The 27,953-nt window shown below is 53.3% G+C and overlaps 3 protein-coding genes across 35 annotated transcripts in view; 2 read left to right on the forward strand and 1 right to left on the reverse strand.

The window, feature by feature from the left end:
- The window catches only part of VILL (villin like), a 36,151-nt gene extending 24,357 nt beyond the window's left edge, over positions 1-11,794 (forward strand). For 11 of the 13 annotated variants that reach the window (XM_029244152.1, XM_029244155.1, XM_029244159.1 and 8 more), the window contains one exon: positions 98-256. The gene's annotated coding sequence lies outside the window, so the exon portion shown is untranslated. Of the gene's footprint in view, positions 1-97; positions 257-11,675 lie in introns of those variants that run through there. The other 2 variants (XM_029244154.1, XM_029244164.1) reach the window with 1 other exon arrangement.
- PLCD1 (phospholipase C delta 1) lies at positions 61-22,095 on the reverse strand. 10 transcript variants are annotated; one of them, XM_029244168.1, is made up of 16 exons: positions 21,940-22,095; positions 17,016-17,198; positions 14,099-14,263; positions 10,500-10,728; positions 4,169-4,298; positions 3,836-4,067; positions 3,048-3,249; positions 2,764-2,908; positions 2,538-2,687; positions 2,289-2,447; positions 1,898-2,057; positions 1,586-1,702; positions 1,009-1,187; positions 784-916; positions 558-707; positions 66-423 (listed from the first exon to the last, which is right to left on the reverse strand). In XM_029244168.1, the coding sequence occupies exons 1-16, from the start codon at positions 21,971-21,973 to the stop codon at positions 338-340; spliced, it is 2,454 nt and encodes an 817-aa protein (XP_029100001.1). In that variant the 5' UTR covers positions 21,974-22,095; the 3' UTR covers positions 66-337. The 10 variants fall into 10 exon arrangements, 9 of the variants coding, with proteins under 9 accessions (XP_029100004.1, XP_029100001.1, XP_029099999.1 ...); XM_029244171.1 differs by lacking the exon at positions 17,016-17,198 and having other exon boundaries at positions 61-423; XM_029244166.1 differs by lacking the exon at positions 21,940-22,095 and having other exon boundaries at positions 17,016-17,352.
- Positions 17,685-27,953, forward strand: part of DLEC1 (DLEC1 cilia and flagella associated protein) — a 102,767-nt gene continuing 92,498 nt past the window's right edge. For 10 of the 12 annotated variants that reach the window (XM_029244137.1, XM_029244141.1, XM_029244145.1 and 7 more), the window contains exons 1-2: positions 17,685-17,809; positions 18,127-18,193. The gene's annotated coding sequence lies outside the window, so the exon portion shown is untranslated. Of the gene's footprint in view, positions 17,810-18,126; positions 18,194-22,503; positions 22,698-24,098; positions 24,195-27,953 lie in introns of those variants that run through there. The other 2 variants (XM_029244138.1, XM_029244139.1) reach the window with 2 other exon arrangements.

The raw sequence follows: 27,953 nt of genomic DNA on the forward strand, positions 1-27,953 counted from the left end.
CAAACACGCACACATGTTTTACAGGGATTTTTCCGGTGTCCAGGTAAAGAGACGACAGTACTTAGTCTTATGATTTTTATAAAAACCCTCAACCTAGGGCCCGGCTGGAGGATGGAGCGGGCTGCAGTGTCATTCCTAACGGAACTGAGGACAGCTCCAGGGACTGGGCCAGCTCCTGGGCTCCCGAGAGACAGCAACACAGACAGTAGGTTGGAGCTGAGGGCAGTGCGGGGCTGCCAGCTCTGAGCGAGAGGTTGGGAGCAGCCCCTGTCCTGCCCCCCAGATGTGGACAGAGGGCCTGGTCTGCTCGGGGCAGCCCTCACCAGACTCCCCGAGCCTAGTCCTGGAGGCCCACCTTCACAAAGAGGGTGGCAGACGGGTGCTGGTCTCCGTTCTTGGACAGGAGGTGAATGTGGCGGTATCCTGGCAGGCGGATGGGCGGGGAGGGGCGCACAGCGGGAGTTCTGGTCACTTAGGGAGGATGATTTGAGGAATAGCCAGCCCCTTCCCAAGAGATGCCTCCCCTCGAGTCGTCCCCTCCCTCCACAAACACTCACCCTGCTTGAGGCTGTTCAAGGGGATGGTGCTCTGGCCAATGAAGTCATTCTTGGAGGAGGCATCGTAGTCCTCCACCACAAAGCGCACGAGGGCGAGCTCAGGCACAATCACCTCGAACTCAAACTCTGTGTCCCACCATGGGTTGAAACCTAGGGGTGCAGGCACCATGTCAACAGCATGGACACCAGCTCCAGAAGCCGGGCCCAGCCCAGGCCCAGCATGTACCGTTATTGGTGACCACAGCGGTCTGGTGGCTGGCCACATCCTGGCCCACGCCATGGATCTCCACCGTCACCTTGGGGTCCACAATTGAATTCTTATTCTTGTTGACTTTTGGCAGCTGCTGCCCTGAGATGACCTGAGGAAAGGCGGGGGACAGTTAAGGGTTCAGGGTGGTAGCCAGGGGGAAGGGAGGCCCATGGCACCTGTCCCTCTGGTGGCTGGCCATACCCTGACATTGAGCCGCTTCCGAGCCCACCAGGGCCCCTGAGCCAGGGCACGGGAGTTGAAGGTGGAGTTGGGGTCTCGCAGGAAGGCAGGCTTCAGCACATACCCACAGGCCCCATTGTCCTGGAATCGGCCCTGGTATACGTCCATCTCTGGCCCAGGTGTCTGGAAGTTCAGGGCCACTACAGGCAGGACGGAGCAGTCACAGGCTGTGGGCTGGCCTCAGGGGCCCCAGAGCCCAGCCTGCTTGGGGTACACTGAGGCCCAGAGTCACACGGTGAGGCAGAAGCAGGGTCCAGGATCACTCCAATGCCTACTGCCCTCCTGCCACCCTAACTGACCCACCACACCAACCTTGCATTCCATTTCTGGTGCCAGAATTCAAAGGACAAGTGTGCTAACAATGGGATTTCAGACGCTGTATTTGCTGGTGGGGGATATTTCCAGACTGAGATTACCAGCTCCTGAGCCCACAAATCCCTGCATCTGGCTCTGCCTGGGTCCCCAGAGGCTCCTGGTCCGTGGCCCTCCAGGCGGAAACCCTCACCCAGGCCTCCTCCAAGCCCCAGCCAGCCCGTACCGATCTGGCAGCCCCCATTCCACATCTCCACAGGGCTGTAGTTGGAGGAATCCGTTCTCCACCCGGCGGGGTAGATCCTGCTCAGGTGACTCACATTGTGGCGGACAAAGCTGTTTCCTGAGGGGGGTGTGGGCTTATCAGAAGCGGAGGCCTCCTGGTGAGTCCAAGCCCCTCCCTACCAGCTCTGTCTGGTAACAGCGTGGGGTGCCAGCTCTGGGCGACGCCCGGAGGAGTGGGAGCCAGTCTTGACCCTGGCCAGCTCAGGTGGTCAGACAGATGGACAGCACCTTGGGGGGACAGGGCCGGGCTCACCTGATTCTTGAAGCAGTCGGAGGGCGCGGTTCTCGGAGAAGGATGCCATCTCATAGAAAGCCTGCTCACGGGTGCCAGGACTGGGGAAGCCCAGAAAGTGGACGCTCTTGCAGTAAATGACCATATCTGAGAGCTCCTTTGCTAGTCTGAGCTTGTCCTCCTGGGGGCCGTGGGGAGGCGCAAGTTAGATTCAGAGGTTGGGGCAGGTGGGCACTGAGAGAGCCAGAAACCCAGATACAGAGAGAACAGAGAGGGAGACAGAGAGAGGGGGCAGAGGGTCTGAGTGACAGCCACAGAGAACCCGGACAAGACAAACACCCCACAGTGTGATGGAGGGGGATGGTGGGGTAGGGCCCCCCTCCCCTCCTCGCTCCATAGCCCCCGCTCAAACCGTGGACTTGTGCTGCACTTGGTTCCTCACTGCCTCATCCTCCATCTCAGCAGCCTCATCCTCGTCTGACACCACAGTGGCCTCAGGGCTGCCTTCCCCTCCAGGGAGGAAAAGCCCCCCAAGCTTCTTCCCCTTCAGCAAGATCTTCCCCTTCAGTTGCTAAGGGTGGAGTGGCAGCTGGTCAAGACGCAGCGGGCCTCCCGGCCAGTCCCCTGCCCTCTCCTCTGGGCACCCCACCCCATCGGGCACCTCAGGGGAAGGCAGGCTGCTGGTGACTCCGTCCAGTGGCCGATCCAACAGCATGGGGCCCAGGAGGGTGTGCAGGTGTTGCGCCATCACACGCTGCTGCTCCAGGCTGCAGTGGTTCTCCAGGGACAGGATGACGGGGTAGGGGGACACCTGGAGGCCCAAGGGCGGGTTAGGAGGGGTGGGTGGGCCCGAGCACCCCCTTCCTCAGGCCCAGAAGCGCGCCCACCTTGAAGGCGTAGTCCCGGATGGCCCTGAGCACGTCGCAGAAGAGGATCTTGGAGGTGAAGGTGTAGCCGTGATAGATGACCGGTTCCTGGTTGGGTCCATCCCAGCAGTCGAGCTCCAGGCAGCGGCAGCCTTTGCACAGCGCCCTGCGAGAGGGACTGCGGCTAGGGCCCTCGGTCCCGGCCGGGCCCCGCCCAGGTCCCGCCCGGCCCCGCCCCGCCCCGCCCCATCACGACCAGGTCCCGCCCGGCCCCGCCCCATCATATCCAGGTCTCCCGGCCCCACCGGATGTAGGCTTCGGTGCTGCTGGGCCCCGTGAGCTGGTCTTCCAGCAGGTAGGTGTTGTGAGAGGACGACACCAGGTAGTGACTGAGCGGCTGGCCCATGTCCTGGTAGACCCGCCGGTGCGCCCGGTTGAAGGCGCTGCCGTCGGCCGAGAGCAGGTACATGAGGAAGCCGTCCTTGGTCATCTGCCGCCGCGCCTTGGCTGGGAGGCGGGAGGCCGGCGCCCGTCAGAGCCCTAGGCTGGCGCCGCCGCTCTGGGGGGAGGGGCCCCCTTCCCCCTCCCCCCACTCCCCTCCCCGCTACTCCCCCTGCCTCCCGTCCTGAGCTGGTCCTCGGTACCTCTTGGAAGCGGCTAAGCTCGAGTCTCTTGACCAGACCGTGACTATCCCAGGGTGGGGCCCTGTCTCCTCCTCTGTCCCCCATGCTGTGAGGCCCCCCTGAGGGCAGGGCCTCATCTCCTCCTTCTCCAGGACTGGGCCCCCATCTGACGTCTTAAAGCTTTGTGGCCAGCATGGGCACAAAGAGGGAGGTAGGAAAAGTGCCTGCTTTTCCAGCCTCCTCTCTCTCCATTTCCTGGGGGAGGGGTCCTCAAATCCCCTGAAGGAGGAACCAAGAGAGTGTGCCTGCCTCCTATCTGCTTTCCTGGGGCAGGGAAATACTGACCAGGGGCTCTGGGCCTGGCTGGCTGAGGCGCCCCCTTCCCTCCAGCTCCCTACTCTTGGGCTGTCGTCTCCCCAGGGGTCTCCCCACCCTGTGTGGCCCTGGGACTACAGGTCATAGGCCCTCACCCATCTCGCTGGGCTCGTAGCGCTCAATGAGGGAGAGGGCCAGTGCAGGCCCCGCCGCCTCCTCCCGCTGCTGGTGCTGCAAGAAGACCACTAACTGATCCACCGACAGGGTCTCCCCCGAGCCCGCAGCCTCCTTGAAGGTGAGGTCGATCTCCTTTCTCTGGGTCAATATCTTGTAGAAGGTCTCGATCTCCTCATCCTCCAGGGAGTTTGTCTGAGAGTGGTCACATTCCTGCAGAGCCAGGACACCAGGTGGGCAGGGTTCAGAGCAGGTCTCGGGCTGCAGTCAAGGACACACTGCCAGGCAGACCCAGCCCTCACATCCTGCCTCACCCTGAAGATCTTTCGGGCATAGCTGTCATCCACCTGGATGTTGAGCTCCTTCAGGAAGTTCTGCAGCTCCTTGAAGTTCATCTTGTTGTCCTTGTTTTTGTCAGCTTTTCGCAAGCAGGAATGAATCCAGCTGGGCAAGAAGTAAGGAAAGAGTCCAGGAGCCCTGGGACCCCCGAGGTCCCAGCCACAGCCATGATTCAAGCTCAGGGTCAACTCCCGGGCCCAGGTGGACTGAGGTCCCCTGTAGACACAGCTCCCCACAGGCCTGGCTTTTGGCATATCCTCATTTCAGAGGGAAGACCTGGTGGCCTCTTTGGAGGAAATGTGACATCCAGTGAAGGAGTCTTTTTCCTGTTTTCTGGCTTTGAACCCTTTCAAAATTTGAAAAACATTTCTTTTCTCACTCTAAAAGGGTTCATTACAGACAATTTAGAAAATGCAGAAAAGTAAATAAACAAAGCCCCCATAATCCTATCACCCAGGGGTAACTACTGTTAACATTTCAAGGTATGTCCTTTTCAGTATATAATTGTTACCCAATTATAGATATAGTATATATCTATATAGCCTATAATTATACTATACACTATATAGTGTATAGTGCTTTCTGACAAAAGCACTTGAGGCTTATTTAGTAGGAAACAGCAAATTTCAAGCCACTGATCAGAAGGTGGGGACATCACATGCAAAAACAAAGCCTGGATCATGGTGTCATGATTGGGGCACTTAGGCCTCCACTTCTCCATTCCCTCTATCTCTCCCATCAGAATTGACCTTGAGAACTAGAGAAGGAGGAGCTGCACACTACAGTCCACAGAAAACAGAGAGCTAACTATAGAACAAGACCATGGGAGCTCATGAACACAATGAAAACATGATAGCAGGCTTCAGAAGAAATCACAAAAGAAACAACAACATAAATCATGCCATATAAACTTTTTAAAATTCTGAGGATTAAATAAAGAAAAACTAAAGTCATCTATGTGACAGACTGGAGGAAGCATTTGCAGCAAAGCCTTTGAAGAATTAATTAAAAAGAAAACAGTATGATGACCCTAATAACTAAATGAGAAAGGGATGTAAACTGACCTTTTGCAAACATTACTAGTAGTCAAAGTTATTAACAATTTGGAAATGAGATGCAATTTCTTAAACTAAAATTTAGCAGCTTAAAAGTATATTACCTAGTGCAGGTAAGGGTGAGGTGAAATGGACACTCAAATCCATCACGTGAGCAAAAAGTAAATCAGTACAACCCTTAGGGAAGTGATAGAGGGATAGCTAAAGCTTTAACCTGTTACATCAGTTGACTCAGTAATTCCACTTCTAGGAATCCATTGGTAAGGAAATACTCCTAAATACTGAAAGGTTTTATGAACATAGTTCCTTGCAATGTTATTTACAGTGGTGAAGGAAATGAAATGTTTGACACTAAAAGAATGGATCACTAATTTATAGTCCATCCATTCAGTGGAATAGTACACAGTCATTAATAAAGCTGTTTATGGAGACTATACTAACACAGGGAAATAATTATGATATAATGTTACACAGAAAATGGATACAAATGTTATAATCTCCACTATTTTTAGCAAACGCATCATTAGGCAAAATGAAATGCAGCCAGAAAAGATTAAAGGGAGAACCCAAATAGCAGTTTCTGGAGGAGGTGGGTTTTCTGGGCCTTTAAAATTTTATTCTAACCTACCCATATTTTTAAACCTTTATTTATATATATGTATGTTTTATGTAAATATGTGTATTTACATTAAAAAAATTATAGTAGAATTCCAGGTTAAAAAATCAAGTTCAGAGTGGTACACCCAAGCATGAGGTCCCAGTGCCAACTGCTCTTCAGCAGGCTGGGATGGCTTTATGATCTCAAGGTCTGGGCAGCAGAAGCCTGCAGAGGCCATGAGATTGTCCAAGTGCATGCCTGTGCAAAAGGAGTGACTATCACAAAAGTGCCACAGAATTGGGCTTTTAAGAAAGCTCAGGGACTTCCCTGGTGGTCCAGTGGTTAAGACTCTGCACTTCCACTGCAGGGAGCACAGGTTCAATCCCTGGTTAGAACTAAAATCCCGCATACCTCGAGGCATGGCCAAAAATAAAATAAATAACAATTAAAATTTAAAAAAGCTCAAAATCAGGCACACATAGCCTTGAGAAAAGACACTTAAAAGTCTTTGAAATGCTGAAAAGTACACAGTAAAGGGAGCTAACAGGGTTCAAAATGTGTCCCCCAAAGGAGTTGGATATACATTGGCAATGAATAATCAGAAAATGTAATAAAATAATTCCATACAGTAGCATCAAAATGAATAAAAATACAAATTCTTTTAATACATAACTTATACTCTGAAAGCCACAAAACATTGTTGAAAGAAATTAAAGATCTAAATAAATGGAAAGATACCCCATATTTGCTGATCAGAAAGAAGACTTGATATTGTTTAACAAGAAATACTCTCCAAACTGATCTACACATTCAACACAATACCTATCACAGTCATGCTGGCTACTTTGCAGAAATTGACAACCCAATCCTCAAATTCATATGGAAATTCAAGGGACCCAGAACAGTCAAAACAATCTTGAAAACAAAAGAACAAATTTGGAAGACTCACACTTCACGATTTCAAAACTTCGTACAAAGTTACAGTAACTAAAACGTTGTGGTTCTGGTGCGAGAAGAGACATTTAGGTAAATGGAAGAGAATTGAGAGTCGTGAAGTAAACCCTCATATTTATGGCCAGTTGATTTTTTGAAGATGGTGTAAAGACGATTCAATGAAGAAAGAATAGTCTTTTCAACAAATGGTGCTGGAACAGCTGTATTTCTACATGCAAAAAAAATGAAGTTGGACCCCTCACCACACCATACACAGAAACTAACTCAAAATGGATCAAAGACCTAAATGCAAGAGCTAAAACTATAAGAAGAAAATATATGAGTAAATGTTTGTGACTTTACGTTAGATGTGACATCAAAAAACACAAGCAACAAAAGCAAAAAGTAAATGAATTAGACTTCACTGAAACTAAAAACTTTTGTGCTTCAGAGAATACCACCAAAAAAAGAAAAGAACCCACAGAATGGGAGAAATTATTTGCAGAGCGTATATCTGATAAGAATATTTTAAAAATATTAGAATATTTTAAAAATATTTAGAATATTAAAAAAAAACCTCTCACAACTCAATAATAAAAAGACAACTCAATTAAAAAATGGACCAGAGGGCTTCCCTGGTGGCGCAATGGTTGAGAGTCTGCCTGCCGATGCAGGGGACACGGGTTTGTGCCCCGGTCCGGGAAGATCCCACATGCTGTGGAGCGGCTGGGCCCATGAGCCATGGCCGCTGACGCTGCGTGCCTGGAGCCTGTGCTCCGCAACGGGAGAGGCCACAACAGTGAGAGGCCCGTGTACCGCCAAAAAAAAAAAAAAAAAAATGGACCAGAGATCTGAATAAACATTTTTCCAGAGGAGATATACAAAAATTGACCATTAAAAAATGGTCAGTATCATTAATCATTAGGGAAATGCAAATCAAAACCACAGTAAGAGACCTATTTAAAAAAGAAATAACAAGTGTTGGTAAGGACGTGGAGAAACTGGAACCCTTGTGCACTGTTGGTGGGGATGTAAAGTGGTACAGATGCTATAGGAAACAGTATAGTGGGTCTTCAAAAAAATTGAAAATAGAATTACCATATGATCTGACTTCTTGGTATATACCCCAAAGAATTGACAACAGAGCCTCAGAAAGATACTTGTACACCCATGTTCATAGCAGCATTATTCATGATGGACAAAAAGTGGAAGCAACCGAAGTGTCCATTAATGGACAAATGAATAAACAAAGTGTGGTATATTCATACAATGGAATATTGTTCAGCATTTAAAAGGATGGAAGTTCTAACATGTGACAACATGGATGAAACTTGAGGACATTATGCTAAGTGAAATAAGCTAGTGGCAAAATGACAAATACTGTATGAGTCCACTTATATGAGGAACTTAAGAGTAATCAAGTTCATAGGGACAGAAAGTACAACAGTGGTTGCCAGGGCCTGGGGGAGGGTGGAATGGGGAGTTACTGTTTAATGGGTAGAGTTTCAGTTTTACAAGATGAAAAGAGCTCTGGAAATGGTTGCACAACAATGTGAATGTACTTAACACAACTGTACACTTAAAAATGGTTAAGATAGTAAATTTCATGTTATGTATATATTACCACAATTTAAAATTAAAATAAATAGATCCATAAGAAAAGAACTTTACAACAACAACTGGGCAAAGGATCTACTGAATAGCTGTTTCTCCAAAGAGATATGCAAATGGCCAATAACCACATGTAAAGATGCTCAACACCGTTAGCTATCAAGGAAATGCAAATCAAACCCACAGTGAAATGCCAATTCAAACCCACAAGGATGGCTATAATAATAAAAAAAAAAGGCAGATAATAGCAAGGGTTAGTGAAGATGTGAAAAATCAGAACTCTCAGACACTGCTGGTGGGAATGTAAATTTCCTCTTTGGAAAATAGTTTGGCATTTCCTCAAAAGGTTAAATATATAGTCACCACAAGACTCAGAAATTCTAGGTATATACTCAAGAGAAATGAGAACATATGTCCACACAAAAATTTATACACAAATGTTCACAGCAGCATTATTCAGAGAAGCAGAAACCCAAATGTCCATCAACTGCTGATTGGATAAGTAAAATGTGCAATGGCCACACAGTGGAATACTATTAGGCAAACAGAAGGCATGAAGTACAAACACAGGCTATGACATGAATGAACGTTAAAAACATTATGCTAAGTCAAAGAAGCCAGTCACAAGAGACTGTATGATTCCATTTATATAATAGGTCCAGAAAAGACACATGTATAGAGATGGAAAGTAGATTAGTGGTTGTCTAGGGCTTGGGGGTTGTGGGGAAATGGAGACTGCTAAAGGGCATGGGGTGTCTTTTGGGGGTGATGGTTGCATAACTCTGAATACACTAAAAAGATGGACTTGTACACTTTAAGTGGATGAATTACATGGTATGTGAACTATATCTCAATAAAGCTGTCATTTAAAAAAAAAAAAAGGAGCCGGTGCTGGTTCCACCCTAATCCTACATACCAGAAGGCTGATCACTTTGAACCATAGACTACTGTGTTGCTGTGCACCTGGACTTCGAAGTGAATTTGTTTCAAGCCCGCAGGCTGGCCTGCACACCGGGACTGGGGGAACGTGATGACTCCCCAAAGAGTGGCACAGGATATGGGGGCAAGTGGGAGTGTATCATGGCCTCCCAAACTCCCAGAGGAAAAAAATGCCGTTAACTCTAGGAAACATTAAAATATCTGAGACTAGGTCTCCCACTGAAGCAGGCAGCTCCTCTCAGCCTCCCCACTCCATGCTGGTTACCTAGGGGGGATGAGGGACTTCAGGGGGCTGCACTGTTGTCTGGCCCTTGGGTCAGAGTAGACCAAAGAGGGCTCCAAGTACCCTCCCTGCTTCCTTTGTGTTCCCCCAAATTCATATGTTGAAGCCCTAACCCTCAATGTGATGCATTTGGAGATGGGCCCTTGAGAGAGTTAGATGAGGTCATGAGTGGGGGCCTCATGATGGGATTAGTGCCCATAAAAGAAGAGACACCAGAGGGACTTCCCTGGTGGTGCAGTGGTTCAGAGTCCGCCTGCCAGTGCAGGGGACACAGGTTCGAGCCCTGGTCCGGGAAGATCCCACATGCCACGGAGCAACTAAGCCCATGCGCCACCACTACTGAGCCCGTGTGCCACAACTACTGAAGTCCGCCTGCCACAACTACTGAAGCCTGTGCGCCTAGAGCCTGTGCTCTGCAATGAGATAAGCCACCACAATGAGAAGCCCGCGGACTGCAACAAAGAGTAGCCCCCGCTCCCCACAACTAGAGAAAGCCCACGGGCAGCAACGAAGACCCAATGCAGCCAAAAATAAACAAACAAATAAATAAATTTATCTTTAAAAAAAGAAAAGAAAAAAAGAAGAGACACCAGAGATCTTGTGCTCTCTCTCTCTCTCTCTGCCATGTGAAGACAGTGAGAAAGAAGGCAGCCATCTACGAGCCAGGAAGAGAGCTCCTACCAGAACCCGACCCTCTGGCACCCTGACCTTGGACTTCCAGCCTCCAGAACTGTGAGAAAATTAATTTCTGTTGTTTAAGCCACCCAGTCTATGGTATTTTGGTATGATGGCCCAAGCTGCGTGTCTTCCATACCCAGGTTGTCCTGGGGACGACCATAGCCAGTAACCACCCGCTGGGCCTGGACCCACTGCCACCAAAAGGATACTGCCGCAGCTTCTGCTGCTGGTCCATGGAGCCCGAGTGATGGACGATCTTGCGCAGGCCCTGCACCCAGTGCTGGGCTTCAGTGGGCGATGGGGCGATGAGGTCTAGAGTATTGCGCTGGTCCTTGAAGACGATGGAGAAGCAGCGGTCCTCAGGCACGTCCCGGGCAAACTTCTCCATGCCCTCTGAGCGGTGCCCCATCCGCACCTCCTGAATGTCCTCAATGGAGACTGCAAGAAGGGGGTGGAGGTGGGCAGAGAGAGCCGTGAGGGGCAGGAAGATGGGCAGAGCTGGGGACAAAAAGACACTGAGGTGGAGAAGGAACAGGACACAGCTATAGCGTGCAGAGTGGAAACGCCCAGGCAGAGAGAGATTGACTTTAGGGTGGGAAGGGTACCTAGGGTCCCAGGCCTCCTGTTTCTGTGCTGGGAGGAAGCAGGGCCCTTGGGAGAGGAGTGGGGCAGGGCAGGGCTCTCAGACAGAGATAGAGAGAAACCATTCTGGAGCTTGGGGCCTGTGACGGAGAGGAGGCCACACACTCTCCAGTTGTGCTTGTCTTTGGGCCCTTCACCTCCCTCAAGACAGCCATGGGAGCCTCCAGGCCCCTCTCCTGACAGAGGGGGAAGTGCTTGTGTCAGGGGAGCAGCCAGGACCTTGCCCTGCATGTATCTGTGTGTCCTGATCTCAGGGAGCCCCTTGGCAGGAATGGTGCTCCAGGATCCCAAGAGGTAGACTGGAGGGTGCCCCTGGGGGTCTGAGATGACATCATTCTGCCCTTGGGAACCAGGGACGGGGGCTGTCCTGTCACAGCCCAACCTTCCAAGCTTTAGGGAGCAGCAAGGCCCTGCTCACCTGCCTGAAACCCCAAGGTGCCCTCCCTGGCCTGGCTGGGAGGGGCTCATGCTGAGCCTCCCCGCATCAGGAGCCAGGCTCTGCCCCTGCCCCATCCCCATCCCCATCCTGAGCCATCCACGTCCATCTTTCCTGGGTCTAGACCAGCTCTGGCTGAGAGCCTGCCTGTTCTTCCCTCCTGGCCACCTCCAGGCCCCAGACGTGTGGCATGTGCCTGTCCAGGAAGCAGGCTCTGAGGTGTGAGACATGCGAACCCTGGGCCATGTGGGATGCAGGGGATATCCCTGCTGAATCGCTCTGCTCACAACCTCCCGTGTCTCTCTAGGTCCCACACCAGCTGTAGCTGCCCCAGGCTGGAAGTGGAAACAGGAAGCCTGGGCAGCGGAGGCCAGCTCCCGCACCGGCACCGGAGAGAGAATCCAGACGCCTTCCCTGCTGATGATAACCCTTGTCTGCCTATGGGAACCAGAGCTGAGGGAGGCTAGTGGCGTCGGGATGGGGGCAACTTCCGGACCAGGAAGCAGAGGCAGAGAGAACTGGGGACTGCTCCCCACCCCCATCTCCTGGCCTCAGTTTCCCCGGGGGGGGGAGCACAGTGGAGGGCAGTCTCACTGCTCACTTAGAGGAGGGAAGCAGCCCGATGGGCATGCTCAGCCCAGACCTGTCTCTGGGTCTCTGACATGGAAAAAGCCCTCTTCCAGCCATGCTCCTCACCGGAGCGCACCTGGTGCCCAACCCCCAACCTGTCGCCCCTGTGGCCCCTCCTGTCAGGGTGCAGGCCCCTCACTCACGGCCCTTCCTTGTTCTTGCCCCTGCACCTTTGCTCACACTGGGTCTCCTGCCTGGGAGGTTCCTCCTGCCCTTGTGCTCCCAGCTGTGCCGGTATGAGGTTCCCAGCTCACCAGCCCAGGTCTGGAAAGACCCACATCTCCCACTCCTCAGTCTGCCCCCTGCCCACCCCCGCCAAGTGCTTGGCTCACACTGGGAACCATGCACGTGTACTGGCTGGGGGGTGGGCTCCCAGGAGTCCCCAGGGCTCAGACAGTATGATGCCCCATTCCCACGGTGCCGCCAACCACCAGCATCTAACAGGAAACCCCGTATCAGGGCAGAGGCCTGTGAAGGAACCTGGCTGGAGCCACAGACAGAGGCAAGGGCCAGGTCACTCCTATGTTACGTGGCCAACAGGCACGCAGGGTAGTTTCCTGAGAGCTCTTCAGGCTCCATCCCCTCCCACCCTGCCCTGCCCTGCTCAGACCTCCCATGGCCCACTGCCCCCAGGACCCAGCCGGGCTCTCCGCATCCGACCCTGCTCCTGTCCTGCCTCCCCTCTGACCTGCCACAGGCAACACCTTCTCAGGTTTCTGTCCAGTGTCCTGGGGCCTGGCAGACCCTTCCTGAGACACCCTCAGTGGGCTGCCCCTCCCTTTTCTCCTGCCCCCTTCCCACCTGGGCCCTGTCACCTGTGTCTGATCTCACTCCCCAGAGACCTGCCAGTGGGCTGACCCTGCCTGCCCCATCTCTACAGCCGAGGGCAGGTGAATGGGTGAGGGATTTCCAGGGACTTGGACTGTGAGAAATCCAGCTGCAGTGATCCTTCTGTACCCCCAGCCACACGTGGTTATTTAGATATACATTAGTTAAAGTTCAGTAAAATTAAGAATTTGTGGGATTTCCCTGGCGGTCCAGTGGTTAACACTCCACACTTCCAAAGCAGGGGGCTCAGGCTCAATCCCTGGTCGGGGAACTAAGATCTCACATGCCGTGCAGTGGCACAGCCAAAAAAAAATTCATTTCCTCAGTCACACTAGCCACAGTTCAAGTGCTCAATGGCCACAGGTGGCTAGTAGCTGACATATTGGACAGCACAGATACAGGACATTCCCATTATCATAGAAAGTTCTTTTGGATAGCTTTGGTCTAAAATTTTCCCACCAAGTAAAGGTGTAGAGGGAACCTCTCATTTTACAAAATTTTTAGGGCATTCTGTGTAAAAGGGCAGCAGCAGTTGGCAGAACTTTCTTCCTAAGACCTTGCAGGAGGCACTCTCCATCTGCAGGCCTGAGCTTTGGCTTCTTGGACCTTTTCTAAAGCTTCCAGAAAGCCCTCAGGTCCACAGCCCCAAGGGAGCTGCCCAGCCAAGGCCTCTCTGTGCAAGTCCCAGCCCTGCTCCACCCCAGGCTCTCTTTCTGGTCCCAGCCCAGGGAGGAGCTGCCTCCTGCAGCCCCACCTCACATCCTGGCCACTGCTACCTGGAAGGGCCTTATCTACCCCTGGACTTTGGGCCTCACCACACCTGGGCCCTAGTCCTCCCTCCTTCCCTCCTTCCCACAAATGTCCGGGTGGTTACCTGGGAATTCAGGCAACACTGTCTAGCTCCCTCCCTACTTGGGAGCCCGGCTTTCCCCATCTGTGGTCATGGCTATGGAGTCCCACCCCCAAAAGGCTTGAGCATCTCCATCTGTGGTCCTTGGTCCATGACTGACCTCTCTAGCCCAGGCTAGGCCTCAGTTTCCCTATCAGTGATTTAATTGGCTCCTCTCCCCAACCCTGGCCAGGCTGTTTCCCCATATCTGGTCCTGTTTGCATGACCAACCTCTGCCCCACCAGGCCAGGCCTCAGTTTTCCTACCTTTGGTCCTGGTCCACGACTGACCCCCAGCCCCACCCCACCCTGACCAGTGTCAGTTTCCCCAACCAAGCGCAGGTGCAGCACCCTGCCCCTCCCCCTGCAGCCCAGGGCACTCACACAGCTGGGACTCTGGGGTCCGCATGACCTTGCGGGACTCCTGCCAGATGGTCTTGCAGTCCTCCTGCAGCTTGTAGAAGCGTTCTCTCCGCCATGAGTTGGACTTCACCTTCAAGAGTTGGCTGCCCTTCAGCAGTGCCTGTAGGTCCTTGTCATCCTGTAGACCTAGGGGGCAGAGCTGGTAAGATGCTACCTCCTCTAGGGTCCCTGCTGCCCCAGGCCCCATGCTGGCCATGCCCACCACTGGACCCTCTCAGCCCATTTTTCACCAGCCTCATCCTCAGCTCTCTGTTCACTTCTCCCTCCGTCACCCTTGTTCCAACCTGATTCTGGAGCCCTGCCTTCTCCAGGAAGGCATCTGTGTTGCCAGCTGAGGCCACGTAAACCTTTGGACACCCAACCACTCAAGGCCACACTTTATACACTGTGACCTGCCACCCACAGCTGAATGGACAAAGAGAGGGCAGCTAATTCAAGAACACCTGGTTCCTGGGTGACCAGACCCCTAGGAAATGGCCTGGCTCTGAAAGACTTAGTGGGCTCCTCCTAGGGGTCAGAGTGACCTGAAGGAAGCTGGGACCAAAAGACCACCCTAGCCTATCACCCTGGCCACATGGAGTCCAGCAGCCAGCTCTATTCAGAGCCGATGGACTACCTCACCTCACTTCTGGCCCCAAAACAAAAACTCTGTGGCTTTTCAGCAATCTTTACCCTTCTGCTCCAGCAGAGTGGTGGCATCAGGGACCGTGTGGGTCCAGTCTGAGGGGCCTGTGCCTAGGCCTATAGGCTTTTCCTTTCTGAACCCAGATCCCCAGCCCCTGATGGGCTCTCCCAGTTTATCCATTACCCCACTCCCTATGCCCCAGCCAGCCTGCTCCAGACACACTCAGGACCTACAGAATCTTCTGGACCACTTCCCCGGGCCTCAGCCACCCACCCCCTATCCCTCCCCAATCTCCTGCTTCCAGTGGAGACACAGCCACGTGCTAACAGTCCCCCACACCCATGGCTTCAGGAAACCTCCTTCCCTCTCTGTGCCTCTGTTCCCCCAACAGCACTGGGTAAGGAGGTGTCTCAAAACCTCCTCAGAGGTGACAGTCTGATGTGACCTTCCCCCACCTTGGTCCCAGCTCTCTCCATCCCCTGCCTTAGTGTCAGCAGTTTCCCTCCAGCCCCAGGGGAGGCCCACTGAGGGAGGAGGGGGCTCCTGCAGGATGTCCTCAACTGGTGGCTGTGTCTGTGGGGCTCAAGACAGAGGCTGGGAAGGGTAGTTCCCAGCCGCCGGAGGAGAGAGCAGCCTCAGTCTCAGCTCAGCTGGGGGATTCCACTGTCCTTTCCGAGGCTGAGGTCAGCTGCCGGGGGGTCATCTCCTTACCCTCTGGCTTCTGGCTGTACCGCCCCTCCCCGGCTAGGGCATTACGACAAGCCACTGCACATGGCACAGGTGGGGGGAGGGGCGGCGCACAGGGGCGGAAGGTGAGCCCCACCCTCCGGTTCTGGAAAAGGCTGTGAGCAGATGACATGTTCATCCTGTCCTGGAGCCAGACTGCGGCCCTGTCTGCGGTCAGGCAGAGATAAGTCCCCTGGTTGCTGACATGGCTTCCGGAACACAGACCTCGGTCCCAAGGTGGGTCTTGATATTAGTGGCCCTTCAGGCCGCTGGGCGACCTAAGCAGACACCTCCATCTCTGAGCCTCATTTGAGGCCCTTTTGTTTCTGAGGCCTCTGGGCTGCCCGCCCCCCCTCCCTTGCTCGCTTAGCACCCAGAAGGGCTATGGGCCCTTCGCTCAGCCCCACTCACTCAGCTGAAGCACCTTCTCCTCCTGTGGGAGGGTGGTGCTGAGGGGCCTCTGAGCTCAGGGGCCCCTGGGTTGACCTTGCAGCCTCACCAACCTGCCCAGGCTAGTGGCACATATGGGGAGTGCAGAGGGGCTACAGTGCTAATAGGAGGCTGGCGGTGGGGGCGGTGCCAGGAGCCCTGCCCATGTACCTAGGGTGAGGCCTAATGGAAACAAACTGAGTCTGGGACTCACAGCAATACACAGCTACACAGATATAGCCACACACATACACAGTCACACACATCACACCACCGTACTCATCACACACTGCCATACACAACCAGGAAGAGACAATGGGCCACACACGGTGACACATATTATTACATGGAGTCACACACAGCCATACAACGTACAGTGCCAAAACATCATCGTCGTCATAATAATAGCAGTCACCATAATAATAATAATAGTTCATGTTTGAATAAGATCCTGTTCTTAGCACATGTATTTAATCCCTCGAACAACCCTGTGAGGAAGGCACTATCATTGTTCCCATTTTACAGATGACGAAACTGAGGCTCAAGGAAGTTACATGGTAGCGTTGGGACTCAGAAGCTTGCCCACAGGGCCAATGCTAGAAAACATTACCTTATACAGCCACCTCTCAGGGGCATGCTGCCACAAAGAGTAACAGCAGAAAACCCACAGAACACACACACCATAACAGAGATGACAGAATCACTCAGTCACCTGGATCACCCACAGTCACACACGGTACACAGCATCACCCTGGATCGCACACTGTCACACTGGTGCCACTTGGTTACACAGCATTGCGTATCATCATTGCTGCACAGTGGCCCCCACTACCATACAAGTGACAGAATCACCACTAGGTTTGTAAACAGGATGGTTTGGGGGTGGCAAGGTGCAGGGTAACCAATCCCCACCCCCAGTACTCACTCCACATGCCATGCCCGCAAACACAGCCCCACCGTGGGTCACACACTCACAGAACTTTACAGGTCCAGTCCCCGAGATCAGGAACATACAGTCTGAGTCCTGTCCCAGCTGCCTTCCCAGCCTCCGCAGATCTCAGGGGCGGGTGGGGGGGGGGGGCGCCCTGCATCCCTTACCCAGCCTCTGCTCATTGAGAGCTGCCACCTCGAGGCTCTGCTCCTGCAGGTAGAGCTCTCTGGAGCGGCTCTGGCTCCGGCTTCGGCGCCTGACCCCCAGGCACTGCATGACGTTCCGAAGTGCCCCCGCCGCCCGCTGAGCCTGGCCCGGGACAGTGTGGCGTCCAGAAGGCAGCCCTGGCCCTAGGAGCGGAACGGCCTCCTTAGAGTGGAGCAGGGGCAGAGACCTGGAGTGGATGGGCGGGGCTAGAACCCGTGGGGGCGGGGCAGTGAAGGGTCGGGCCATGGCTCTAGAGGCGGGGCGATACGGAAATCTGTGCTGAAGGGGCGGGGCCATACCCTAGGAGGCAGGGACAGTTCCAGAGGGGCAGGACCGATGACCCCAGGAGGTGCGGCGAGAGCGGAATCAAGGCGGGGAGAGGAGGAGGAGGAACCGGGGCCGGGAGGTGAAGTGGGACAAATCCATAACCCGGGAAGATCATCAGTGGTGAAAGTCCAGAAAGCGGATTGGGGTGGAGCCAGAGCCAAAGAGGTGGGGAGCGGGAGGAGCCGAGTCTGCGAGGCGACGTGGGGCAGAGGTAGCCCGGAAGACGGCCGGGGGCGGAGCCAGGGCCCAGGGGACAAACCGGGGGAGGGTCCCTCACTGCAAAGGCCTTTTGTTTTCCGGCAGGGAGGGGCGGAACCTCGACTGTGGAGGCAGTCCTACCAGAGGGCGGAGCCTGAGCCGCGAATTCTAAACACTCAGCTGGAGGCCTGGCAGAGGACTGGAGGGCTGGGCAAGAGTGAGCCGGGAGGTAAGCCCGGCCGGGCGGCAGCCTGGGCTGCAAAGTCTAGCGGACAACCGGGTGGGGCGGGATAGGAAGCAGCCGGGGATGGAGCACGCGCCGGACAGCGGAACCCGCCAAATATTTTACCTCAGTTCCTCAACGAATCCATTGTGACTCAACGGGCTGTTGCCTCACATGTAAACCTCAGGGAGGCCTGTTTCCTTCTCTGAGAGTTCCGCTACCTGAGTGGGATAATCTCCAAGGCTCCAAATGCGAATGGAATTCTTGAAAAAATGCTGGTCTTAAAAATGAGTCCATTAACACAGGCTTGCTTTGATAAATAGGTGAGGAGGACTCCAACTCCATATGAAACTGTGCTGCCAGTGTGCTCGGAACAGTGGGCCCTTTCATGTAAGTTACGTCTTGCTTTTCATTCACCCAGCAATTATTTATGGAGCCCCTACTGTGTGCTAAGGTCAGGACACCACCCAGAGGCCTGACTCACTCCTCTCTTTTACTCTCCGCCTCTGAATAGTTCCTTCACCCGCCTCACCGCAGCTCCAGTCACCAGCATTGACAGTGAGTCACTGGCAAAGCCAGTTATTAGCACAGACAAGCACAGCAATAATAACAAACTGAAGTGCAGAGCAACTTGCCTAAGGTCACACCTCGGAGAAAAATAAATCATGAGAATGTGTGTTAATGTAGATGAGCTGGAATATGGGCACAGAAATATTGTTCTTCATTTGGAGCTGAGGGAGCTGATTGTAAGGGGAACCTCTGTTTTAGAGAAACCGCGTGATGGTTTAATGGTTTAATCAGAGGGCCAAGGACTCCCCGAGGACCTATGGATAGGATCACATCTCAATACAATTTGCTTCCTTTGAATTCTTATGTATTTTATTTTATGTATTTTATTTTATGCATTTAAAAACATGATCCTGAGAAGGGGTCCACAGGCTTCACCTAACTGCCAAAGTGGTCCAGGGCACAAAAAAGTTAAGATCAGTGTGGATCAGTGTGTGTCTGTGTTGTGTGGGCATGGAATCCCAGGGACAGACAGCTTTGAAACATAATTGAGGAGGGTAGGGGTCTGGCTACCCCAAATTGCTATGATGGATCTGGAACCGTTATCTCTTGGGGGTACTGGCTTCTTTGCCAACCTAGAATTCCTTTGCCCACTAGTGCTTTATCCTCACAACATCCCCTATCAGTAGGTATTGCTTTCCCGTGGATGAGAAAACAGGCCCAGACAGGCAAAGGGACTTGCTCAGGGTCACAATGTAAGTAGAGGCAAAGCTAGGACTGGAACCCAGGTCTAGGACTGCAGCCCAGGTCTCCTGGGACCAAGATGAGGCCCCTCTTACACCCTACCTTGCACTTTTACTAATGCCAGGTTTTACAGTGGGGCGGGAGGGATTCAGTGTTTGAATAGTTAGTGTAGGTGGAGGTGGATGTGTTCAGTGAGGGGAGAGCTTTGGGAAGTTAGGTCTTTTTGGGTACATCTGGGGACCTGCTGGAGAAGCCAGTGCAGGCCTGGCTAGAATGGAGCAAGCAAAGGAAGTAGGGTAGGGAAGGAGGCCAGGGGACTACAGCGTCAGTCTGAGGGCTTCAGAAGCACCAGAAGGAGCCCCTGATTCTTCTTTTTTTTTTGGGCTCACTGCATGGATTGCAGGATCTGAGTTCCCCGACTAGGACTCAAACCCCAGCCCCTGGCAGTGGAAGCATGGAGTCTTAACCACTGGACTGACAGGGAATTCCCCAGGAGCCCTTTGATTCTTAAGGGTTCTGGTCACTTTTTTCCTGGTTAGGGACTACCTTATTCCCCCTCATCTCACAAAGTACTCACATGACGTGGTCACTTGGGGGGTGGGCCTCCTTTAGGAACATTGTACCTGCTGGTACTAGGCACTGTTCTCATTATTGCCTTGTATGTGTTAGCTCATTCAATCCTTACTGCAATCCATGAGGGAGGTAGTGTTCTTATCCCCCATTTTACAGATGAGAAAACTGAAGCACCAAGAAGTCAAGGGATTTGTCTAAGATGAAAAAGCTAAGACTTGAACCCAGGTAGTCTACTTCCATAATCCATGTCTGTATACTACATACAGACATGCATGCATCTGGGGCGAGGACAGAAGGGACATCTCTTATCTAGGTGGCCCCCATACCCCCCCAGGCCAATGGAGGGAGCCTTTCTGCAGCAGACCCCCAACTACCCAAGCCAGAAAGTATGTCCAGTGCTAGAGGACCCAAAATATGAAAGAGATGCAGACTCTCCAGTGGAAGTGTAAACAACCTGGAACAGCACAGGGCACAGTGACTACACCCTTCCACCACCAATTCTCCTTGACAGATTCTTGCTTGCCGATATGGTTTGCAGGGGGAACAAAAGGCAGTTAAGGGACGTAATTTTGGGTGATGAGCTAGAAGCAGCAGGGCCTTCAGGGAGACAGCTTGGGATCGCACTGTTCTTGCCAGCTCCGCAGGAAGAGCTGGACTGTCAGGCACTTGGGAGGCAGGCCTCAAACACGATGGACCAGGCCTGCCAAGCCCATGCCACAAAACTGGGAGGTGCTGAATGAGCCTCCACGTGGCTTCCTCTCCAGGGAAGATACCAGGGCTGCCCAGGGACAGAGACCAGACAAAGGCACAGATGCCTGAGGATGCAGCCCATTCTAACATGAGCTGAGTCTACAGCTGTAGCCAGAGGCGATCAGAGGGCTTGTAGGAGGTCTGAATGTGAAGCTGGCACGGAAGAGGTGGCAGTCTGCAGGGTACACAGCACTAGCTAAGGGATGATGAGAGAGAAAGCAGAGATCTCTACTGTGATCCTCTGAGCTGCCCAGCCGCCCTTCCTGCCAGGGTGGCAGGAGCACTGAGACACCTCTGTCCTGAGAGGAGAAGAGGGAGCCCTGGAAAGGGCAGGGATCCCATGACCCTGAAAGAGTTTGCCTTGAGGCTACTGGTGTGAGGGTAACAGCTCTGGGCACTGAGCAAGGTGTCTCTGGGCCATGGGGACCAGATCTGGGCCAACCAGGAAAATGAGACAGACTGGGCACTGGCTGAAAGGAACGTCTCCGAGTGTCCCTGAATTCCAGAGGGTCTCTAGTGGACAGCTGGAGGGCTCTGCCTTTCTCTTTCCCTTCTGTTATATCCATGAATGGTTTAGGTGGATAGGTGGTGGGCACTAAAGGACTCCAGAGGTACTAGAAAACAGAGGGAGATTGGGTTAAGCGGTGATTGGTGCAAGAGAGGCAGGGTTTGCTGAGCTGGCAGATGACCTGGGGCGCAGGAGGGCAAAGCACGCTAAAAGTGGGTGAGTCCCCAGGCTGGAGCAAAGAGATTCCAGGTCCAGGTTGGGGGCCCCGTGCAGCTAGGAGACTCCAGTCCCTGCAGTCCAGAGCCCGCGGCTGCCCTCTCTCCTGGAGAGACAGCTATAGGGCAAGGAGCTGGCCCAGACTGTTTCCCGGTCGATCGGAGAAGACAGAGCTCGGCTGGACAAAGGTGGGTAGCAGCAGGCAGTTAGAGCTGAGACTCAGGCCTGTCCGGCCAGGAGGGTGCGCAGATGGGGGCGATCGGGCTGCCCCTCCCAGTCCGGGCGTCGCTGACTAGGATTTCTGCGCTGGGCAGTTACTGCGGCGCGGCCCGACCTCACCTCGCACACCTCCTCGCCCCAGCCTTCCCACCCCGCCACACCTACGCTGCCTGACGCGGTCCAGGCATGCCTGGGCTTTGGGGAGCCTCTCTGGGCGGCCCGGACTGGGCGAAGATAACTCAGTTATTCGTGGATGCTGGTTCCTTTCCTCCTCGGTCCCTCCGAGCGCGCCGGACCCTGGAGCCCACCCTTCCGTGACTAGGACAGGGAGAGGGGGAGTCCCCGAGGCGGAAGGGCCGGGGGTCGTCTTTAGGGAAATCTTCAGACTCGCACCCTTCTCCCCACCGGCCGGGTCTGGGGAACAAGCCTGGAAACGCCCAGGGTTGCGCCCGGCAGTCCCGGGTGGAGATTTCCTCCGTGCGACAAAAGGGACGAGGGGCGGGCCCGGGGCGGGGCGGAGGGCGGCCGAGGAACCGGGGGTCCCCCATCCTGGGCCGGGAACGGCTTTCCTCGAGGTCGGCCCAGGCGGGGTCCCCCCGCGAGCCGGCCGAGTACTCACCGTGCAGGGTCAGGAAGTCCTGGCCCGAGTCCATGCCCGACGGACGGCGCGGCGGGAGAGGGGCGCCGCGGGACACTCGTCCGCAGGGACAGCGCGGGCGGCCTCGGGTCCGAGAGGAGTGCAGAGGAGGGCCCCGAATGGACTGCGGAGGGAGGACACTGGAGATGCTCCCGGGACTCCACTCCGCCCCCCCGCCCGCCCGCGCCCCCGCCCCCGCCCCCGCCCCCGCCCCCTGGGCCCTCCAACCAGCGCCTCTCCCCGCCCCTCCTGGGGGTTGGGGAGGAGGGCAGAGGTGGGGACCGGGAAGCCGGGCCAACCCTGGCCCAGGCCTGTGGGCGCGTCCCGGCCAGAAATAGCCGGCTCTCTCTGGCTTCCTCAGCCACCGCCACCCACAGGCCGCGGACCCTGTCATTATCGCCGGCGGCCCCGTCCCACTCCCTGCCTGTGGGCGCCTCGCCGGGGTTGGGGTGACGCACGAAAGAATCTGGAGTCCTTCTGGGGCAGGGACCGCGTAACGTTCGACGCCCAGCCGGGCTGGTGCGAAAGGGAGCCTCGGAGTCCAGGCGCCAGCCGCTGCTCCCCGGATGTCTGCTTTCCCTTCTGCAAAATGGGTGCACGGACGCGAGTGAGGAGGTCCTTGGGGAGGCATGCCTGGACCTAGTCTGGAGAAGGGTCCCCTCCCTGCTCGCTGGGAAGTTTCTAACCCCAGAAGTGCCCTTGGCGGGGGGCTGGGGCGGAAGCCATAAAACTTAGAGCAGGTAGGTGCAGAGAGCTCTCCTTTGAGCCCCTCACACCCCAAACTCCTGGCGATCTCCAGGGTACCTTCTTTGGGTGGCCTCCCAAGGGGCTGTCTGGACAAGGGGTCCCTAATGGACCCCTCCCACATACTCCCACCATCAATTCTTGCAATCCTGACACCCTTTCTATAGGTACCCAGAGACCTCCAGGGTAAGTCCTGGGGGATCCTGGAAGGATCCTGCTGCCCACCAACTTTTGGGAAAGGCCCTTGGGAGAGCCCCCAGAAGACCCCCCAGGATGCGGGGTACTGAGCCCACCAGTGAATCTTGCTGGGCTGATAAAGCCAACATGAGAGTCTGGCAGAACCAGTTGGACCCCAACCCCTCCCCCTCCCAGTACAAGCAGGCCTAGGTGGCCTTGAATACCTCATGAAGGGATGTAACCAGCTAGAGAGCAAGTCTTCCCATCCTGACAGTTGAGCCTGGGTCAGGACTTTGGAGAGGCTCCTGCCCTTTGTATGTCTCCCCTATGCAGAGGGGGGCTGCCCTCTGTCTGGCACTCTCCCCAGTGGGCCTGCCCTCCAGCAGGAGCAGCCCTTGCCCCTCGCAGGCTTGTCCAAACCCTCCTTGCTTTCCCTTCTGCTCAAGGATGAACAAGTGCACACAAGGCCTCCCTGTGGAGCCCCAGCCTGGGGACAGGGAGGATGAGGGGTCCTTTCTCTGTCCTCACTCTCTCTCCCAGGCCCGGACGCCTGTCTCCAGGACTGCCCTTTGAGGGCCTCCTCTGGCCTTGGGGCTAGTCCTGGGACCTCTGACATCCCTGGGGGCCTGCAGGCCCCTCTACTCAGCAAGTTAAGCCTCCTCAAGTCCTGCTCCTCTTCCCAGGCAGAGACACAATGAAACTCTGACACCAGCAATTGACTCCTTCATCTTAAGCATCATTCCTGTTTATTCACATCACCTCCCAGCTCTGAGCCCTAAGCTCGAAACCAGGGCATTACCTGATGCCGCTGGTGGGGGCTACAGCCTGGCTCTTCCTTTGCACACACCAAACCTGTCTCACGCAGGCCCTCTTCTGGCCTCTGGCCCAGACAGAGGAGCTGAGGCCTTCTCCTGAGCCTGGGGTTGCTGGGCAGGATGGGCACGGCTGACTCAGAGTTGGCACATGCAGCCAGGTTCTGCCAGAAAAGAGGGCTGGACCACGCCCTGCTCAGAGAAACCAGGCTGCTGCTCTGACCTGTGGGTCAGTGGCTCCCCAGGACTCTCCTCTCCTCCCACCTGCCCCTCCCTCTCTCTCACAGGCTGGGAGGTCATCTGCTTAATTACTTCCGCTGTGTGTAAGCCTGTGTGGTGTGTGTGACTGCGCCTGTGTGTCGAGGGGCTGGGAGGGCCTAGCAAAGGCTTTGCATTGAACCGCAGTTGCTGGATTCTGCTCCCTCTGCCCTTAAACAGCCGGGGCTCTCTGTGGGCCCATCCCTGGCCAGATGCCTAGATTACCGTCCTAAAACCCAGCTCTCAGTAAGTTACCTCTGCAGGATTCCCTGAGATCCTGGTGACTCACTGGGCTTTCAGCAGGCACAGAGGGGCCACGCGTGCCCATAGACGAGTTGTCTAATGGGGGGGGTTCAGGCGTCTCCCCACCCCCGGCTGACCATCCTGTCTCCGATGAGCGTGTGAGGAGGGGGTGTGGGGAGGGGGTTACTGGGATGACTGGAGACAGGTGAGACCTAGTGTCAGGGCTGGTGCCCACCTTAGGTCACTTCCCTTCGCCCCTCCACCCCTACCCTCTCTAGAGGCCTGGGGAGGGGGGAGGATCAACCCAAGAATGCCAACTTTCCAGCTGTGCTTCAGAGCCAGCCCTGCCCAATCCCTCCCCCAGAAAAGCAAACCTAGATGAGCTTGGGTCAGTGAGGTGTAGCTGCAGCAGAGGGAGCCGAGGGAGGGAGAGGGGAATGAGAGAGGCCAGAGAAGAAATGGGGCCCAAGTTCTGCTGGGCCTTCTAAGGGCTTCCACGTTCGCTCTGGGGGAAATGGGGAGCACTTGAAAGGCTTCAAGTCAAGGAGGGACATGATCTGACTCATGGGTTGTTTTTTTATTTATTTTTATTTAAAAAAATTTTTATTGGAGTATAGTTGATTTACAATGTTGTGTCAGTTTCAGGCGTACAGCACAGTGAATCAGTTATACATATACATCTATCCACTCTTTTTTAGATTCTTTTCCCATATAGGTCGTTACAGAGTATTGAGTAGAGTTCCCTGTGCTAACAGTAGGTCCTTATTAGTTATCTATTTTATATATAGTAGTGTGTATATGTCAATCCCAACCTCCCAATTTATCCCTCTCCCCACCTTTCCCCCCAGTAACCATAAGTTTGTTTTTTACATCTGTGATTCTATTTCTGTTTTGTAAATAAGTCCATTTTGTACCATTTTTTTAGATTCCTTTTTTGGTTATTTTTTTATTTTTTATTTTTTGGCCATGCCGCATGTCTTCTGGGATCTTAGTTCCCCCGACCAGGGATCGATTGGGCCCCCTGCAGTGGAAGTGCAGAATTCCTAATCGCTGGACCACCAGGGAATTCCCTGCTCTTGTTTTAAAAGAATCACTCTGGTTGCTGGAAGTGGGGAGTATCATGGAGGGACAGGGCTGAAGCAGGGAGTCCAAGGAAGGGGCTTTTGTAATAATTCAGGTGAGAGTGGACGGTGGGTCAGACCCTGGTGGTGGGAGTGGAGGTCATGAGAAGTGGGAGGATTCTGGATACATTTTGACTGGAGAGCCAGCAGGATTGACCAGTGGGGGCTGTGAAAGAAAGAGAAGAGTCAGAGGTGACTCTAGGTTTTTGGCCTGGACCACTGGAAGCAGGGGTTCCCAGAAGCAGAAATGGGGAAGGCTAAGGAAGAACGGGAGCTCTGTTGTGGACACATTATGTTTGAGGTGCCTTCAGACAGCTAAGGTGAGATGTCAAGTATTGATACAGGATGGATATACAAGTCTGGAGTTTTAAAGGAAGATGTGGGCTCAGGCTAAAATTTGGGATATGATTCAAAGCATGTTGAAAATGTCCGTAAGCCCTCACACAATGCTAGTGGGAGTCTACTCTGGGTTAATCGTTCTGGGAGGTAATTTGGCAATATCTCAAATATTAAAATGTACATATGCTTTGGCCAAGCAATTTTAATTCTATATCATCTATGTATTTTGTACAGAAACATTATACAAGTTGAAGTTCACTAGCAGGGACCTGGTTAAATAACCTATGGTATTTCCATTACAGTGGGTTCTCCTGCATCTGTTAAACAAAAACAAAAACAAAACAAAACAAAACAAAATCAGTCCTCTTTGAGTTGCTGTGAAAAAAAAGCAAATCGTAGGATAATATATATAATGCATACTATAATACCACTGGCGCTTTTTAAAAATTAAAAAAACTTTGTATATATTTGTATTTGTACAGGCAGAAACAATAGCTAGAAGGATATAGAAATAATCCAAGGAAAGAGATTGAGAGAAAGATACTTTTTATTTTTTATGTATTATTTGAATTTTTTACCATAATGATGTATAACTTTTGAAATTTAAAAGTAAAAAAAAATTTCTATTGAAGTATAGTTGATTTACAATGTTATGTTAATTTCTGCTGTACAGCAAATTAATTCAGTTATATGAATATATACATTCTTTTGTGTATTCTTTTCCATCATGGTTTATCACAGGTTATTGAATATAGTTATCTATGCTATATAGTAGGACCTTGTTGTTTACCCATTCTTTTTTTTTAAATATTTATTATTATTTTTTTTTTTGGTTGCACCGGGTCTTAGTTGTGGCAGGCGGGCTCCTTATTTGCGGCTCTCGGGCTCCTTCGTTGTGGCATGTGAACTCTCAGTTGCAGCATGCATGTGGGATCTAGTTCCCTGACCAGGGATCAAATCCGGGCCCCCTGCATTGGGAGCGCAGAGTCTTAACCACTGCGCCACCAGGGAAGTCCCTGTTTATCCATTCTATACATGATAGTTTGCATCTGCTAACCCCCTAACTCCCAATCCATCCCTCTCCTACCCCCACCCTTGGCAACCACAGGTCTGCTCTCTATGTCTGTGAGTCTGTTTCTGTTTCGGAGATAAGTTCATTTGTGTCATATTTTAGATTCCACATATAAGTGATATCATATGGTATTTGTCTTTCTCTTTCTGACTTTAAAAGTAAAAATATTTAAAAGGCCAAAAAATGTGTGTGGGAACCCAGAGATAAACAAAACTCAAATTCTGGTCAGCAGAACAGGTTATAAAATGAAGAAGGCAGCTCAGGAAATTCCCTTTATGCTGACAAAGTCCTCATAGGTGAGGGGACTGGCGTCCTTTGTTACTGGTGCCCGGTTGAAACCATTCATTTATTCAGTTAGTCACAGAGCAAACAGAAAGTGGTTGCTGGGCACAGTGGAATCAGGGATGAAACCAGCTTATCAGGCAGAGAGATACCAAGAGAAGAGGGAGACGATGGTGGAGGTGGTGAAGCACAGAGGAAAGCGGGGAGCGAGGGAGGGGAGTGTGTCATTAAGAGGGAACGGGCAGCAGCAGATACTGCTGAAAAGTCAAGGAAGATGAGCACAGAGGAGGAACTGGAGCTTTGCTGAAGACCTTGGCCTGGACAGAGCCGGGGGAGCTGAAGCCAGAAGGTGGGAGGGTCACAGAACAAGGGGAGGCCTCTCCCAGGCTGGGCCAGACTCTCTGTGTCCTTCTCTGAGGCTGTTTGGAGGCAGGATGGAGAGGCCAAAGGTGATGGTGAGAATCCATTGTCCTGTCGTTCCCTAGGGTAGGGAAGGGGGCCAGGGAGCCTGCACAAGACCACCTGGTTTGGGCAGGCCCCGTCCTAACTCTAGAGCAATGGAGGCCCCCCAGACTGTTCTACTAGCTCCTTCCTGCCCCGTGGTGGTGGTGGGGTGGGTGGGCTCACATGCACGTGAGCAATTGGACAAACCAGCCCACTTGCCCAAGCTCCCTCCGCCTCCACCCCGCCACCCACGCTACCCATTAGTGCACACGCCGGTCAGCAATGCGAGGAAGGCCTTAAAGAAGTGGCCTGCACAGGTCCTGTCAATGGGCTCACAATGTCTGGGCAGGCACGGGGCATGTCACATTGACCTTGTGGCCTCCTCGCTCTGGAGAGGGTGTAGCTTGAGGAGAGTCAGAGCAGGATCCTCTCAAGTACACAATGCAGAACAGGGGCCCTGGCTTCCCAGCCCTGAGGATGGAAGAGATACCGGAAAGTAGAGAT

The sequence above is a fragment of the Monodon monoceros genome, unplaced genomic scaffold (assembly GCF_005190385.1).
Source record: "Monodon monoceros isolate NGI ecotype Baffin Bay Population unplaced genomic scaffold, NGI_Narwhal_1 Super_Scaffold_3, whole genome shotgun sequence".
Lineage (NCBI taxonomy): Eukaryota > Metazoa > Chordata > Mammalia > Artiodactyla > Monodontidae > Monodon > Monodon monoceros.